Source organism: Tauraco erythrolophus, chromosome 3 (genome assembly GCF_009769465.1).
Source record: "Tauraco erythrolophus isolate bTauEry1 chromosome 3, bTauEry1.pri, whole genome shotgun sequence".
Classification (NCBI taxonomy): domain Eukaryota; kingdom Metazoa; phylum Chordata; class Aves; order Musophagiformes; family Musophagidae; genus Tauraco; species Tauraco erythrolophus.
Window position 1 is genome coordinate 3624925 of NC_141467.1, and position 17915 is coordinate 3642839.

At 51.5% G+C, this 17915-nt stretch overlaps 1 protein-coding gene across 1 annotated transcript; it reads right to left on the reverse strand.

The window, feature by feature from the left end:
* Positions 1 to 9989: 9989 nt before the first annotated feature.
* FOXF2 (forkhead box F2) lies at positions 9990 to 15074 on the reverse strand. The gene is made up of 2 exons (XM_086608966.1): positions 14066 to 15074; positions 9990 to 10156 (listed from the first exon to the last, which is right to left on the reverse strand). Exons 1-2 carry the CDS (start codon positions 15072 to 15074, stop codon positions 9990 to 9992), a joined length of 1176 nt encoding a protein of 391 aa, XP_086465092.1.
* Positions 15075 to 17915: the final 2841 nt, after the last annotated feature.

Here is a 17915-nt window from a genome sequence, read left to right on the forward strand (position 1 = left end):
ATGAGGGTGGTAAAACACCAGAACAGGTTGCCCAGAGAAGTTGTGACTGCCCCATTCCTGGAAGTGTTGAAGGCCAAGTTTGATGAGGCTTTGGAAGTGTGTCCCTGCCCATGGCAGGGGGGCTGGACTAGATGATCTTTACAGTCCCTTCCAAACCCAAACCATTCTGTGATTCTATGGCTCTTCCTCCGATGCCTATTCTGACTACCTTTTCCTGTAGAAGCAGTTTTAACAACTAACTTTGAGGTCTATGCTATAGAAATCTGCAGTCTACTGCCTGAGCAGGTTTTACTTCTTGTGAGGTGGGGGATTAGAAGAAGTGCAATAAGATGGTAGAGGCCAGAGTGTCTGAAGATGATGGTTAACTGCCTCAGGAAGGAGACAAGAGAAGATGTGGTAGAACCACTTAAAAATTAATAAAAAACATAGTTAGGATGAATCAGGACCTCCTGTCTTGGCACTGAAGTTAAAAGAAACAAAGACAAAAGGCAGAGGAAGAAAGAGTCTTTTAAATACCATCTAAAAAGCCTCTGGTGCCCCAAAGCACAGGATGCCAGAGAGGCCAAGCGTTAATCTCAAAGCTGAGTGCCATCTTCACCCTCAGAGTAGTTGGTGAGGATGCACGCTATCTCGTACTTGCCTGCTGCAAAATTTCTTGCATCTTCTGAAGCACCTGGTGTTGGCAAAACGAGCTGAAAAGGTTGAAAGAGTATCTTAAATGGGTGCAGCATTCACCTACAGGCTTAGAAAAGAAATCTGTGCTGAATTTGTTATGCCATTCTTAGACTGCCAAGTGAGGATCTTGGGAGGTCTGACAAAATTCAGTGCAATAACTGATCTTACTGAAACAAAGAATGACATTTAGATGTAGATCACACTCCAGAGATGCTTCACCATGAGCAAGCAAGGGATGCTAGGCCCCTTACTGCTGTTTTCAAGTCCACCAATTTTCTGTCTCCCTTTAAAACACAAGATCCTGGACCACATGGACTTTGAGTCTGGACTGATGAGGAGTTTGCTACACTTCCTTAATGACATGAGCTCACCTGAAAGAACAGGAAAGCATGTGTAGTTTATGGGGCAGGTAGTTTTTTTCTAGGCTTCTGCCTACTGCCTGTGTCTGTAAGAGTGTGAAAGCGCTGTATCAGGTCCTCTTTCTGGTGGAAGCAACTGATCTTGTGAATGACAGCTGTGCAGGCAAGAGAGGAATTTATTATCATCTCCACCAAGCAGGCTATGCAGAACATATGCTTTAAGCAAGGGCTTTCCCAGCTCTGGGGGGTCCTCTGTCTGCTCTCCCTTGTGCTCAAGTGCCTCCTGAAGTGCTGAGCTTGGGACTTTTGTTAGCTGCGTGTTTCTTCTTCTGTTTTTATTTTACTCTACATTCAAAGGACTAAATAGTAAGAAAGGGCTCTGGCTGTTTCAAACGGCGTACAGGAAATGAACAAGCTGAATAGTGTGTTTGCCAGCACACAGATCTTTTTGGCATATCTAAAGCCTGTCTGGACTATGGATTTGACTCATTTTTAGCCATTAGTAGCCAACCATCAAAGGCTTTTCCATACTGAAGGAGAGCCATGATTTGCTGTGGTGCATGCTCCTGACTAATAAATGTCCTGAGATGCCCCTGGATGAGATGGCTTGTTTCGTATGAGCATCAGTTTTCTGTTTTTTCACCTTTGGAGTGTGGTTCTTGCCTGGGGACCCTGGTGGTACTTAGATCCAAAAGCAACTATGGGCAGGTGGAAACTGCTCAGATGTCTTATGCCCTTCTGTACTGCTCTTAGATTCATCCCTGGGGAGGCAGCCAGTCCCCAGGTGACGAGCAGTGGTGGCTGAAAAGGAAGACAGGGCATTCCTGGGATGGACAAATGTCAGCTGCTTACTGCAGATGCTTTTCTACTCAATGAAAGCACAGCCTTTTGATCACATTTCCCTCCAAGGCTGAAGGATGGGGCCAAGAAGGAGCCAATACAGTACTGGCTGGTAGCAAAACTTGCCCATCTCTGCTGGGCTAAATACCAGGTTTGTCCTTTTGCTCTTCCCTATGCCTCCTGTGGACCTGATCTGCTGAGTTATTTTGAATCTGCCCTCATCTATCCTGACTGTCTTCTCTTTTGACCTCTTCCTTCAGAAACTGAGTTGGAGAGTTCCTGGTATTTCCTTTAGGGAGTGGGAACTTAGGAGGAGAGAATCAGCAGGCGACAGTAATAGAAAACGTTTTGGGAATCCTAGTTCTTCTCATTGGATGTGCGAAAGGAGTCCTTGTGGATGTCTTTTACTGAGAGATATCTTTAAACTCTGGTCCTATAGTAGGGCTGCAGTGTGAGCAATTCATCTGTAACAATAAGGAGGAAATCAGTGGGAAAACGTAGAGGAAATGTCAAGGGATTGCAGAGATCTGCATATCTGGTGTTGTAACATTAGAACAGAAACAGAGATGTATGAATCACTTACAACCATTCCTTGCCCTCATGGCTTGGGTAACAAAGGCCATTGTTTGAAGTAGAACAGGAGCAAGACTGGTGTCCTGGGGTTGAAAGAAAATTCACTTCGCAGAGGGAGACACCTTCTGAGGGTAATCAGCAGGCATGGAAAGGTGAGAGGGGACAGAAAGAAGGTTGAAAATATCAGAAGTCTAAGGCTAAAGCATGCTGAGGGAATACCACTCTGCGGCTCTGTTGGCCAGGTTAGGCTCTTGCTGCTGTCGTCACCTTCCTGGACGTTCGCCGCTGTCACCATCACAAACACACTGTCATCAGCTGCTCCAGCTGAGCTCCACCTTTGTCCACTTGGTGCTGTTGCTGAGGGCAAGCACAGAGCCGTTGTCCTTTCCTCTCTCGGGTGGAAGATCAGGCTTTGCTGGCTGGAGGCTGCAGTAACATGCAGTGTGCCAGCTGCACTTCACAAGGCGTCTGTGGGGCTGGGCACTTGCCATTTTTGGGGGAGCCTGTAATTGTGAGTATCCAGGGATAAAGTAGTCTTCTGAAATCCAGGCTGTTGGTTGATTTTCATAGCAGCAATAATGCTTTTAGAAAAAAAAGGTGTTTGAAAAACGACCAGCTCTGCAAATTTCTCCATACTGCCTACTTCTGGGAGCTTGAGCAAGGCTGGGCTGCTTCACACATGCCTGTGTCTCAGATAGGTTTCCCTAAACAGCTCCTACTGCTTTCTTGACAGAGCCTCTGAGCCTGCTGAGTAGCTTGGCTGAGTCCTGGGCCCTGGTTCTGCTTGTTCAGACTACTTTGAACACTTTTCATCAGGGAGTCGAGCCAGATTCCTCCTACTTGTCCTGGGACAAGCCTCTGTTTGTTGACTGGAGGTCGCTTGTCTTGACCTATTGCTTTTTTCCTGTCCACTTCTCCTTGCTGCCTCGCAGTAAGTGAAACCAATATATTAATGTATTCAAGTGCCTCGGTTCCCAGATCAGCATGGGAGTATTTGTGAATCATTTGCAGCGCAGCTCTGTTGCTGCCTCAGAAGGGAAAAAAGGGTGCGCTGCAGCCAGGGGAACTTTTTTATGTGTGAAAGCAGGATTTAGTGCATGATGTGAGGAGTGGAACTTGATGCCTGTTTTTAAGGGACTTAAATCCGCCTTTCGTAGTTACGTAGTGGAGCTTCCCGTGACGGCTGCAGAAGTTACCCCTGTTCTTGCCCCTGTTTCATCAGTGATTGCCCCGACTTGGTAACATTCACATCGCTCCCCAGTATCTGCGCCCTCCCTATTACAGCTCTGCCTGTTAAGTCACCTGGGACCAAAGCACGCTTCCCCCAGTCCTTTTCTGGTGCTCCGTGTCCTCTCCAGTGAACAGCTCTGCTCTCCCTTCATTATTGACCAAGCAACCATCTAGCCTTACCAGCACTAGAAGACCATGTGCCAAAGGAGACATGGCAGAGGCTGGAAATATTTCTGTGTTTCGGCAATTTTAACGTCGAAAACATTTGATTCCTTTTTCAAAAGAGTGAATCATGCTGCTGACTCTAATCTTCACTGCATCTTCTTCTTCCTCCCGTCTGCTCATATTCTCTCCACCACAAAGGATGAGAGGCACTGTCCTGTAACCAAATAGCTGTCTCTAGGCCACCAGCAAATGCTCCACAAGCCACCAGTGGTCAACAAATCTCTGGCTGGGAAACCTCCAGATGGAAAAAAACATGAATGCGAGAAAGCCCAAGGCCTGGTTTTAAAGCCTCGATTCTGCAAGTAAAATTGTCCAGGAGCTTCCAGTATGATCATGCTTTGGATCCAGTTTCTAACATCCAGCTATCTCCCAGGGAAAAGCTGCAGCCCTGTAACATAAGGATTGCCTGGTCACAGACACTGCCCTGTTTAGTTTCAATCAGCTTTGGGGAGTCGATACCCCTTTAAAGCTGGTCGTATTGGCGTAGCTTGCAGCTGTACGTGTATAAACGAGGGATTACAGTGATGGAGTGTCCATAAACACCAGTTATGCAGTTTGAACTAAATCACACCTTTCATCATATCAGAAAACTGCTGTGCACGAGATCCAGGCTCAGCGAGTAATTTTAAACTAGTCTGAGCTGATACAAAAATAAAACCGAGAGATTTTTCATCAAGTAAAATGTGTTTGGTATATGTTAATCAGGACAGGTATAAACGAATCCAAAGAGGATCTCTGAAAATGAGATAAGATTGTGTACATAAAGGATTTCAGTAGCTCAGCTAAATCAGTTATAAAACTTCTAATTTAAACTAATGCTACCTATATTTGGACAGGGAGAATTAATGGGCTGCAACACTACTGCAAGGAAAATGTTACCAACGGGGATGTAGTCCAAGAAATCCGTCCTCTATCAGTTCCTCAAAAGCAGCTCAGTCTCTTTGAATTACCTCAAAAACATCAAATTACTTGTGAGCCAATGGCTTTTTGCAAAATGCCGCAAATTCATTTTGCAATGTTTAAAATAACTGATGTAATGCAGTTAACATTTCTCCATAATCTCCTAAATAAATCTCAATCCACTGTTAAAATGCCTCTAATTCCAGCTGCAGTTTGGTAGTGGTGTCCCATCAAATTTTAAAACCTCCTCCTGGCATATTTCTCTTTAGAAATGACCAATGGAGAAGCAAATAGATTTCTATAAATCACTGTTGGATGAAAACAAGCATAAAAAGGAGGCTTGAAGTTGTTTAACATTACAGATGTTTTGGAGCTCTATTCAGTAGTTGGCAAGTCACACGAAGCTGCTCTGAATTCTTTATAATCTAGACACAAAGATCATTGAACTCTGAGAGAACCTCTGGGCTTTTATTCAAAAATATGTTGGCTTCTATTTACCTCTTTCTTCATTTGTATCTATCAAATGGCTCAATATATAAATAAAGCCCGGGTGTTCTTATTAGCTAAGGCAGTATTTCACGCAGATTAATGCCAGCAGGTTTTGTAAAATACATCTCTATTCAAACTAGAGTATGTTTTGAATTAATTTTCATCCTGTATATGAATCAGGTATATTCTACTCCACTTCTTATGCAGGGTTCAGCTGCAGCATACAGGAGGAACTTGTAGTGTTTAATTCTAGTCCCATCATCCTTCTTCAGCAAAGCGCTTTTAACCCTAAGCATCTGCATAATCCCATTGACTTTAATGGGAGTACTCACATGCTCAGGTATATTAGAATTATAATGGAAAGCAGCACCTTGTTTCCTCAGGACCTAAGTGACATACCTAGCATTTTATTGAACAAGCTTATTTAAATATAACCTCATGCATATGTTAGGAGCAAATCTTTCTAGTTCAGTAAAATCAGGCTTATTGTTACTGAGTAAAAAAAGAAAAAAAACAAACCAAACTTTCTTTTTATTTGCCACCAAAGCAGGCTAAAACTCTCATACTAAACTGAAAATACTGTGTTGGCTAAAAGTACTTTGCCAGCTGAGCCAAAACACAATAAGATATTAATCTGATGTTGGTCTTAATAGAATAATGGGCAAGGGGATTTAATGGGATTAATAAACTGTCTCTTTTAAAGAATGCTTCGGTCAACTACCAGCTAGAAATTCAACATCCCACATGAGATATCTCTACATTTGGCTAATTTTGCCAGTGTTAAATTGATGGTTCAAATGATCCCAGCTCTGGAGTGGTTGAGTGGCTTTTTTCTGTGTAACATAAACACCCTCACAAGCAAAATCCCTCCACTGAGGCAGTAAGACTGTGATGAAACCAGAGAATGGAGAAAATAAATATATAAGATTATAGCGGATCACACGCAAACTGTTTGAGGGGCTCCAGCGTGATTTCATCCCCGTCCTGCGGAAACTCTGCCTGGTGTGCTCTAATAATGGAAATGTTTGGATTAGCCCGTGTTGAATCCATTTGCCTCAGTGCCTGACCAAATGTGAGCTGTAGCATCAGTCTACATGACTAACCATTTGTAATTTGGGAGTAGCTTTCGTGTAGCTGCGGCGGTCTGCGGTCATTAGCCAGGGGAGGTTTGCGGGAGACGCATTACTAATGCATTAGACCAACTGATCTGGTTGGAAAAAAAACCACTAATGCAGCTTTTCGGATACACAGACTCTTCATTGGGATAGATCAGAAGCGCACTCAGGAGTTATCTGCTCTCATCCTCCTTTGTGCTCACCTGTGAGGACAGAGCAGTTGTACGGGCTGAAGCCCTGGGCTGAGAGTCAGGGATGACCGTATTTCCAGGCTCAGCAGAGGTGGGCAGTTGTTGTTGGGAGCTACTTGGACTAAAGCACTGTTAAAGAAAAAAAAAAAAGGTATTGCTTAGGCATCTTGGGATCCACACAGAGAGGACAAAGCGGTCAGGGACAAGTCAGCAGGCGAGGAATGAAAAGAAAACAAATGATGAAGAGGAAGAGAATACACTATTGTCATAGAAAAGAGCAATAACTAAGGAAGCTGCAGAGACACAGAGCTTCCCGTGTTTTACACCAGCTGATGCTCGTTGTAGCGTAACAACTACAGGTTTCCCTCCAGGGTGACTAGCAAATACACGCTCAAATTCACGTATGCCCTCCTGGGCTTTTTCACAGTGCTCAGACTAACCACACGTATCTACATTTTTGGTTTTAACACTAGAGATTTCAGCTTTCTCTGATGCTGAAAGCCTCCGGGGCTCTCAGAGGTGAGTACTGCATCACTAGTGTGGTGATTAGAAAGCTCAATGTGCTGGATTTCTAACAAAAAATTCCTTTTTTCCAAAATATGAAGTATTTGGGCATGCTCAATGCTTTCAAAAAATGTCAAAAGACACAAAGAATTTTTAACTGTGTGGCTAAAACATAAATACCTTGTCCTCTCAATGGCATAGCTCTCTGGTCTTGACTCTCCCTGGCTCTGCGGCCACTGGAGCTCTTTAGACTAAACAAGAGCTGAATTCCTAGGGTAGAAGGTACGGCAATAAAATCAAATATCAAAACAAAATCAGATCAAATTAACTTAAAAATCTGCCCACTTTTTTCTTCCCCATTGCTTGCCGGTCACCCTTAGATTTAGGAGAAATAGCCCGGGTTCATTTTACTGACAGCACCCAGAAACATAACCGATGTCTGAAGAGTTCACCGCTTCTGAAATGTCCTTCGTTTGGCAAGCTATCACAGAGAAAAGGCGACCTTAGTCCCTGAAAATGAGAACAGTCTTTAATCACGACGGGAGAACACTCTAGAAGCCCAGAACTGAAAGGGTGCCCTGGCAGATGGATGCCTCTTCCTTAGCAGAATAGCCAGCGTGAGCATCACTCGCGTTTTCTGGGATATAACGGCATTCGGTAGGTGGAAGGGAGGGGAAAAAAAAAAAAAAAAAGCCTTTACGCCTAAATTGGGTGAGCCTGCGGAGCTGGGGAGCGGGGCCGCTGGCGGGCCGGGGGCCGCTGGAGGGCACTGGTGCCCCGCGCCCGGCCGCCGGGGAGGCGAAAATCAGTTTTTTTCTCTTTGAGGTCCTGTCATTCCCTGTATAAACAAGTTACGTTCGAGTGTTTAGGATATAAATTACGACCATGCAGGCTTGCCTCGGAAAGAATGTAAACACAGCACTGTGGTCGGAGCAAACTCTGAAACTGACTTTATAATTTATCACAGGCCCTGAGAAGCTCGGGGGAGAAAAGGGCATGTTTGAGCATAAATGGATATTTTCAAAAGATGAAGAGTTTTATCTCTCTATACAATTACATGGATATAATTTTATATGTATAGATGTGTCTACGTGCACATACAGAAGTACACACAGACACACAACATTTTGCCGAAATTCGTTTCAGCGTTCGGGGGTGGCGTGGTCGGGGCCGCCGCGGCTTGCGGGGCGCACTGGGGTGCGGGGACTCCCCGGTTCCCTCCGTGGGACGCGCAGGGCTGCTGCCGCGGCCACCCCCCCGGGAGCCGTGTCGTGCCGGGTGGGTTTGACGGGCATCCCCCGGCCGTGGGGACCGCGGGGGCGGCGTGACCGGGGGCGCCTGCGGGATGCGCGGGCGAGCAGCTCCCGGCGCCCAGCTCCGACCCTCAGCCGCTCACCCCCCTCCATGCACGGCGGCGTCTTGATCAGGGCTTGTTTTGCTTTGGGGGGGCTTTGGGGGCCCTTTTTAGATTTTGTTTCGTTTCTTTTTTGCTTTTCTGTTTGCTCCCCTCTCGCCCCTTCGGCTGGCCGAGCCGTTCTCTGTGCCTCCCCCCAGGCCTTATCAAGCCGTGGGTTTATCGCGGATCCTTCTTGCCGCGCCCCCCCCCCCCCCCCCCCGCCAGTGACATCCCCTCCCGAGGGCAACCCCGCGTTGCACAGGGGCTCCTACCCCCGCACGTGGCAAAGCCCCGTCGGGGCACAGAAAAGCTGCTTGGGCAGGCAGGACGGGGGCATGGGGACACGTGAACCCAGCCCTAAAGAGCGGGGAGGGCGTTTCGGGCCCGGGGGAGCCCTCGAAGAGAGAAGCTGTCTGGACCCTGCTGCTTTCGTGTCCACTGCCCCGGTTATTTCGAAGTCTCTCCAGCAGCGGTGGAAGGCAGGGTGGGAAATGGGTGAGAGCGGGCGGTGCAGCCCAGAGACCACGGTACTGGCCCCCTCGGGTCAACCCCTCGCTCCCTTCCTTCCCCTCCAGCGGCTGGAGGATTTGGGGTTGCAGTTTTAACAGTCTCGGATGCCGAGGTGGAAGGGTTTTCCCAGAAGGAGCCGAGGGAAAATAAGTGCCTGTCCAGTGCGTAGTCGTTTATATACATTTTATTGAAAAAAAAAAAAATTTGTACATCAAAACGTTTTGGCAAACTGTAAAAAGTATACATAAGTGCAAATATATTCTCCTTTTAAAGCAATAGTGTGTGAGTATACACGAGATTTATTTAAAATAATTTTTTAAAAAATATTGTGGTAGAAAACAATTTTTGTAAAAACAAAAAACCAAAACGTTGTATTGCTGCAATACTGGAAAACAAATGAACTTTTCTTACAGTCTATACGCAAAAGGGCTAAACAATACTGGTTTGATAATATCGACTGGTCGGTGCTGAAGTCCATACAAAGCGTCCTTGGTGGGGCTCGGGGAGGGAGGGAAAAACAAACAAAAAAAAATACTGAATTTCCCGCTAACGCAGCGACGGAAGGGGGAGTCCTCGCAGGTGCCGAGCTGGGCCATTTATTTTTGCTATTCAAAGACACTTTCTCATGTAAAAACATATCGAATTGTTCCCTTTCGCAAAGCTCGATTCTTGAGGAGCCCACGGAAAGGCGGTTTGCGATTAAGTCGGTCAGACCTGGCATAAGGACACTTGCATCCCACCTAACCCAACACGTCACACAAGGCATTTTTCTTTTAGGAAGAGCTTTGGAGCGTTATATTGGCTGCACGTGTCCTTCGGGGGATGGCGGGGGACGGCGAACTCTGCTTCCATAGGTAATTTCGCGAAGTGACTCGTGTACTATCGATGCTATCAGAGTGCACATTACATGTCGTCTGCGTGGGTCCGTCTGCGCGTCGGCTCCGTCCGACGCCACCTGATTGTCTCTGTTGGGGCGCTGCCTTCACATCACGCAGGGCTTGATGTCCTGACAGACGCTTTGGTGGTGGTGGTGGTGGTAGTAAGATCCACTAGCGGAAGGGTGGAACGAAGAAATGCCGTTAAAATTGAGGACAAAATCTTTCCTGTCGCACACCGGGGAGGGGTGATGCTGGTAGCGAGGCAATCCCACTGCAAGAGAAGGAAATAAGAAGGGGTGCTCAGAAATGGGAGAGCTCTGCCCGGGCACAGCAGCCCTTTCTCCGTCTCTCGCAGGAAGGAGAGGCTGCGTGCAGCGGGGCTGATGCCGCTGCTTCCTTTCCCCCCGCTCTCGGCTCCCTCCTGCAAGGTCTGGGAGCTCCTCTCTGGCTTCCCGGGCAGCGGACTGGGCGCTCCCCTGGGGCAAAGCCCGTCTCGCTTGCAGGGCAGAAAGAGCGGCGGGTCTCATCTCCCCGAGCGAGGACGGGGCGACTGGGCTCGGGGCTGCAGCGCTGCTCGTACGAGCCCCCGTGCCCGCTCCGGGCAGAGGTTATCAGCTACACAATCGTGTGGCACACAGGCTGAGGAGAGGGAGGCGGGCGGAGGCGGATGCCGCCGGGCACACGCACGGCCGCATCCCGGGGGCACGCGTGTGTCAGAGCATCCCTCCCGTGTGACCCTCCCGTGCCACTCTGCCTGCGTGTTCGGCAGCCTGTGGGGTCAGGTCAGCCTCTGCGTGTGGTGTAGATGAGGGAGAGTGTGTGTGTGTGTGTGTGTGTGTGTGTGTGTGTGTGTGTGCGTGCGTGCGCGTGTGTGTGCGTGCGAGGAGACGGTGCCACTTGCGTGTCTTTCTGGATGCTCCGCAGCCGTTTGAACCTGATTCCCATCTTTCCTCCCTCTTCCCCCCTCCCCATCCCGTCCCTCGGAGGTTTTTGCTTTCGATTTGAATGGCTGCAGGTTGGATTCCAACGACGATCCGTTTGCGAGTTGATAGTGTATTTATTTCGGTGTGCGTGTACCTCATAAACGTGAGGTACAAAGCGACGACACCCTACGGCTCATCGACAACAACGAGCCAAGTACATCCATGGCACCCACATGGAAACGACCTTGCAAATTCCCCTTTTCGTTTCCCACAGCCTCAGGCAGCCTTTTGGGGGACAAAGTCCCAGGGCCGCGTGGGAGATTCCCCCCCCCCCCCCCCCAGCCCGCGCCGTAGGGTCGTGCTGGGATGTTCAGTCTGGCAGGGTTCCTGCTGGATCCGGAGGGGAGCATTGCCTGAGCAAGGCCCGAAGGGTAGAGCCAGAGAGGGGGTTTGGTTTGGCGTGTGGATGTCAAACTCGGCTAGCGGGATCCTGTCAAACCCGACCGAGGGTCAAGGGGGGGGGAGGGGGGGAAGAGAAAGAAAGAAAAACAAAAAAGCAGCAAAAGAAAGAGAAGGAGAATGGGACTTAAAAATAATAAAAAAAAAAATTAAAAAAAAAAAGGAGAAATGTCGCCGGTTCTCCCCGGGACGGCGGGACCGAGCCCGTTGGCGGCGGCCGGCGGCGCGCACGGCCCGTCTCCTCCGGCACTGTCCCCTCCTTCACCCCGCAGAGCTCACTTTATAAAAGTGATTATTTCGCTGGATTTCCTCGGCTTTCTAATAACACTGCTGGTATGCTCACTATAAACTGGGGCACTTTATTACAATCCTGATTCAATCGTTTAGCGGGATTTAATAGCGTGCGAAAAAAATCCGGCGCCCCCCACTCCCCAGCTTCGAAATCCCTTTAGCAGAACCGAGCCTCCTGTTTCTAATTCTTTCCTCTCTTTTTCTTGGGTCTGATGCAAATTTAAGGTCTTAAATCCGCCCTGCCGCTGTCATGAGTAGAGGATTATTGGCCGATCAACAGCGATTGCCATCGAATTTGCTTTGTATTTAGCTAAGAGAAAGCGAAAAGCGAAATTCACTTGCCACTGCTTTTGTGGGAGAGGAGGAGAAAGATTATTTCTGGTAAATAAGTACGAATGAAGAAGTTTGGATCGTTTTTTCCCCATCTCCTTTCAGTCTACTGAATTTTTTGCGCCGCAGAGATTTTACGTAGCACACACGAATAACTGGATCCATATCAAAAAAAAAAAAAAAAAAAAGATTGGGTAGGGTTTTTTTTTAGTTAATCAAGGAATGGGGATGGCTTCCACTAAAGTCCTGGGCCCAAATCCTGAAGCTGTAAAAAACAAGCGGAGAAACGCCGTTTTGCAAAGTGGTGGCATTAAATCTGAGCAGCTGCTGGAAAAGGACGCTCGTTGTCGGCTTTAAGAAAGCGTCCGTCGGTCTGTCTGCGTGTATATCCGTCCTTGAACACAAACAACTCGGATTTAAACCGCCCCAGCCTCGGAAACTGTGGTGGAGGCTTCGGGGGCAGCAGATCCCTTCCTCTCTCCTCTGCTTTTTGTTTTGAAGAGCTGTTCTTGGGCTGCTTCGAAATGAAAATCCCTCTTCCAGGAATCGCCTTTGCCACCTCGGATGGCTGGCAGGAGGAGGGGGCAGCTGCCTCCCAGCCCCTCTTCCCAGGTCAGCCCCACTCCCGGAGCCCCGTGGGCCCTGAGCGGCGGCCCGCGGGGTCGCAAGGAGAAAAACAGACAGGAAAAAAAAATCCAAAGAAAGGAAAAGAAAACAAATTAAAAAATCCGAATAACAGCAACAAACCAAAGCAGAAATTCCTAACGGTAAAGGTACGTATTTCGGAGATGGATATCCTTATGAAACCGCCGGCCTCTCGCCTCGGCCCTCAAAACCACGTGAAAGGACGGCTTGGATCTCCGAAAAATGGGGTTAAGCCTCCGCAGCAGAGCCCCGTGGGCACGGAGGAGCCCATCTGGGCACGCACCGCGGCCCCGCAGCCCCCTGCGCCCAAACGCCGGTGAGTCGGCCACCCGCTCCGCCGCCGCCTCCCCCCAGGCGTCTTTTAGGGTTTGGTTTTGTTTGGTGGTTTGTTTTTTTTTTTCTGAGGGAGGAAAATTTGCAACCGCTTGCTCTGCCCCGACACTCCAAGTCCCTTCTGCGGCGATGGCAAAGCGGCTTTCCCGGCGACCGGGATCCCAGCTCGCCCTCCCCGCGGCGGCAGCAGGCTGCGGGGCTCACAGAAGGATAGGAGAGTGATTGACAAGCGCCCAAGGAGGGGGCGGGAGGGGACCCAGAGCTGAGGGTCGCCTGTATTTGTTACTTGTTGAAATTCCCATAAAATTGAACAAGACCCCGCTCTCATAGGGGTTAAGTCAGGCTAAAATCCTCTTCGGTGTGGTCCAGCCCAGACTGTCTTTGTTTGCTTAACCTCCGGGACCCACGTTTAAAAGGGCTATTTGGAAAATTTCCCCGTAAGAGCCCAACATCTTTTACCCATTTTTGTGCTCGGATTTTTCTGAGCAGACATTGTCTGTGATCACCGGCCCGGGGGGGTTGGGGGGTGGGAGACAGAGACCAGAAAACTCTTTCCCTCTGGTTCCAGAAATACACGGGATCCGCTTTAATCTCTCGCATTTTTTTTTTTTCAAGATCAGCGGGTTTGGTGGTGGGATTTTTTTTTTGTTTTGGTGGTGGTTTTTGTTTGTTTGTGTGGTTTTGGGTTTTTTTTGCGCTTTTTTTTTTTTTTTTTTTTTTGGTTGTTTTTCTTTTTTTTCCCCAGGGCTTAGAGGATAATATTTAACGCCTTTTTTTTTTATTACTTCCGCGACGCGTCTCCGCGGACCGCGGTTTACCGAGGCGACGGCGATGCCCGGCGGCGCTCCCCGCTCCCGCCGCCGTGCACATGTCGCCGTCACCGGTGGGGGACGGGACGTGTGAGCCGGGACGGAGCCGGCACGAAGCCGGCACGAAGCCGAGCTTTCCTCGGAGCGCTCCTTCTTGGCGCTGGGCAAGAAGGAGGGATGCTCGTAGCTGTACCCACAGCCCCCCTCCCCAGGCATCCCCTCTCGTCCCGAAACAGAACAGCTCCAAGCCGCGCGATTTTCCTTCCTTTCGCAGACAATGTCCCTCTTTTTCCTAAGCCGAGGAGGTCGGAGGGTTCCCCGCACAACCCCCTCATCTCCGGAGAAAGCCCCGCCGGTGCCGCGCTCCCCGCCGCCCCCCCGGGTCCCTACCTGAGAGGTCGTCGCGGGGGCTCTGGTGCAGGTAGCCCTGCTCCAGGGAGTAGGAGGGCACGCTGGAGTGGATGCCGGAGGAGGCGGTGTTGGCGGCGGGGAGGCCCTGCTGCTTTATGTAGGGTGAGGCCCCCGAGGCTGTCCAGTGAGCCGAAGGGCTCGTGTAGGGCGAGTGGCACTCGATGGCGCTCGCCATGGCCGGCGAGGAGGGCACGGGGCTGCTGCTGCTGTCGGGGCCGTAGTCCCCGTTGGCAGTCACCGGGCAGCTGGCCATGTAGGTCGAGCCGGGGTTGGGCGACATGTGCGGGACGTGGTGGCCGCCGCTGAGTCCCTCGTAGCCGCCGGCCATGGCGTTGGGCATCATGTCGAGGTTGTAGCCGTTGGAGTGGCAGGCGAGGGAGGCGGGGGGCGCCTGGAAGTCGAAGCCCTGCGGGAGGATGGAGGCGCCGAAGCCCAGCCCGTTCATCATGCGGTACATGGGCTTCAGCGCCTGGCATTTCCTCCTGAAGCCGCGGGGCCGCCGTCGGAAGGAGCCCTCCTCGAACATGAACTCGCTGGCCGGGTCGATGGTCCAGTAGTGGCCCTTTCCCGGGCGGCCCAGGCCCTTGGGCAGCTTGATGAAGCACTCGTTGAGGGAGAGGTTGTGGCGCACGGAGTTCTTCCAGCCCTGGTAGGAGCCGCGGAAGAAGGGGAAGCGGGCCTGCAGGAACTGGTAGATCTCGCTGAGGGTCAGGCGCTTGGAGGGCGAGCTCTGGATGGCCATGACGATGAGGGCGATGTAGGAGTAGGGGGGCTTCTCGGGCCGCCGCAGCCCTGAGCTGGCCTTCTTGCTCTTGGAGGACGCCGCCGCCGCCGAGGAGGAGGAGGAGGTGGAGGTGGAGGAAGAGGAGGTGGAGGTCTCCAGGGCGGAGGAGGGCGGCCGGCTCATCTGGAGAGCTCCGGGAGCCGGGCTGCAGGAGCGGAGAGGGACGGGGGGCTCCAGCCGCTGCTGGCCGCTCTCGGTGGTCATCTGGCGGAGGGAGGGGAATGGGGCAGGGTGGGGTGAGGCTGGGAGGGAAGGGGGGGGAGCCGGGCGGGGTGGGTACTGGGGGGGGAGGGGGGTGCCTCGCAGGGGGAGAGCAGGGCGGGCGGTGGGAGCTGCTGTCCTCCGGGCACCTCCTCAGCGCGGCGGGCGGCGGCGGGGCGGCGGCAGCGCCCTGCGCATCCCTCCCCGCGGTCCCTTGCGCAATGGCTCCTCTGCTTTCCGCCGGAGCCAGGCACCGGGAGGGATGGGATGGACCGGCCCGGCCCCGGCCCCCGCCCTCCCCGCTCTGCGCCGCCCGCGGAGGCTCGGCTCAGCGCCGCTCCGCTTCTTCCTCTGCCCCCCACCTGGGGACCATCCTGCCGCCTAATCCGTCAAGGGGAGGAAGAGCAAAAGCCCCCCCCTCCAATCTCTTCCGCGCTGTTATTCTTTCATATATAGTTTTGTCTTGCTTAAAAGGCGCAGCGCGACCGCCTATCAGTTCCTTCAATCTTGCTCTTCCCCCCCCTAGACCCCCCTGAATGCGGCCAAGAAATCAGCAGAAAGGGGGAATAAGGGCGGGGGGGGAGAGAAGCAGAGACCACCCCCCTTCCAGCTGGCCTCTGTCCACCCGTCATCTGGGCAGGAGGCGCTGCTGCTGCCGCTGCCGCGGCACCGTCCCGGCTCCCTCTCGCCGCCGGCCCCGCGGCACGCCGTGACACCGTTCCCCGCCTCCCCGGGGCTCCCTCGGTCCCGCAGGCGCCGGTTTGCCCGCTGCTCCCCGGCACGGCCCCGGAGCGAGGGGAGCGGCTGCCAGCCCGACGCTCCGCCGCCGCGCCCCGGGGCACACGGGCACTGATGATGCCGCCGGGTGCGGGCGTGGGTGGGTGGGTGGGTGGGAGGGGGGTCGCCCACCCTGCGGAGCCGCAGGCAGCAGCGTCTGCTGCTCCTCAAGCCTGCCAGACCTGCGGGTTTTGAGACTTGTCGCTCTCCCTCGCCACCCTCCACCCCGCTATAGAATCCAATTCATTTTATAGGGCAACAGGGGTCGAGTCCGAGGACCGGGGATGCGCCCTCCCTCCGCCCCCCGTCCCGTCCTGGCCCCTCGGTGCCGCGGGTGGGGGGTCACGCGTGCTGGCAAGCGCCGTTTGCTGGAGGAAACCGGGCGCCGGAGGGGGCAGGGAGGAGAGGGGCCGGCGGAGGCACAGGCCTGCTCCCAGATGATGGAGGAGGCTCCAAAATCAAACTGGAGACGGAAGGAGGACGGCGGCAGGACGAGAGGCAGGGCCGACGGGGATGCTGGACCAAAGGCACGGGGGTGGGAAGGACGCGGGTGGAGCGGGACGCCGTGTCAGCGTGCCTGCAGCGCTGTGTGTGTGTGTCTGTGTGTCCGTCTGTCTCCAGCGCAGCTCCGTGCTGTGAGCTCGCTGGTGGGTACGGGCAGGGAGGGGGTGGGGCTGGTCCCAGACAGTGACCTGCAGTTGAGTGGTAGCAGGCTTTTTCCATCAAACTCTGCCTGGATACCACACACAGAGCCCAAGTGTCAGTTTACTGCCCTGAGCCCGGCTCCTTTTCCCTAAGCTCCGCAGTAATTAGACAAAGAAAACCTAAATTAACTGAACAGGCGTCGACAGCTTCCTCCAGATCACCACTGCTACATACATGGGAATGTGTCCGAAAATGGCTTGATTGTACCTGAGGATCAGCTAAGAAAAACACTACCAAGCCCGGCAGTGTTTGCTACACATTTTTAATAGAAAAAACGATCGCACAGTCGATAGACCGTGTTTACCTTTCCCAAGGCATCGATTTAGATTGTTCCTATCTTAAAAAAAAAAAAAAAATACATCCATATCTATATCTACCTATCTTTAAACATTCTATTTTTTTTTTTCTTCTGGAGGGGCAGAGGGACCGCCGAGCGATTCCTGATCTCGTTGTAACGACCTATTCAGAGGATTTTTTTTTTTTTTTTAAATAGCCGTGAGTCTATATATAAACATCCTTCCCTGCTCTAGATCGGCGAGCGAGCGTCCTTTTTCGCCTTTCGCGATGGGACAATTGCCTAAATGTCACCCGAGTCATTTCGGCCGTTGTCAGGAGGCTAAACGTATTCAGTGCGAGGGGGAGGGGGCTGGGAAGACGTGGTCTGAAAATCCCTCTAACCTACCCCCGTTTCAGATAACTCGTTTTGATCATTAATATTAGTCGCGCGGGAAGAGGCGTTTACTCCCGACAGAGATGTCACGATATACGAAGGTGTCGTTGCTTTCTCCGCGGTGCGAGCCAGGACGGACAATGAAGCGAAGCCGGGCAAGGGTTGCTCTGTGGCAAGGAGCCGCAATGCTGCTTCAGTCGCGACTTGACACAGCCCCGATACGAGAATCGGGGTAACAGACTCGGGCAGCAGCCTTCTAGCTGCTGGCAATGCCCTTTCCGCCTCAGACGCTTGTTTGGAACGCAAAGAAGTCTCCAAGACATGGTCCTGAGACTTTAAGAGATGGTTTGAAGCGCCCGTGGTGAAACAGGAGTGCGTTTGGTGTTTGGTGGAGATGTTTATTTTGGTTGGTGTATCCATTTCTGAGATGATCCCAGCTTTGGAGCACAACTGGTTTGTTTTACCAGAGTATACGGAAATTAAACTTTTTGGCAGATTTGGTTACTCAGATGTTGTTCTATAATCATCGTTTTTATTCTAGGAAATCTCTTCATTATTGCGGTTTCAGTTTCATGTTCATAACATAGTCCCCTCTGCTTCGTGGGCTAAATGAAGTAACTTAGACTAAACCAGTTAAGAAAATGGGAGACAAATATGAAAGATAAATGTTTACGGTTATCTTGGAGTCCTTC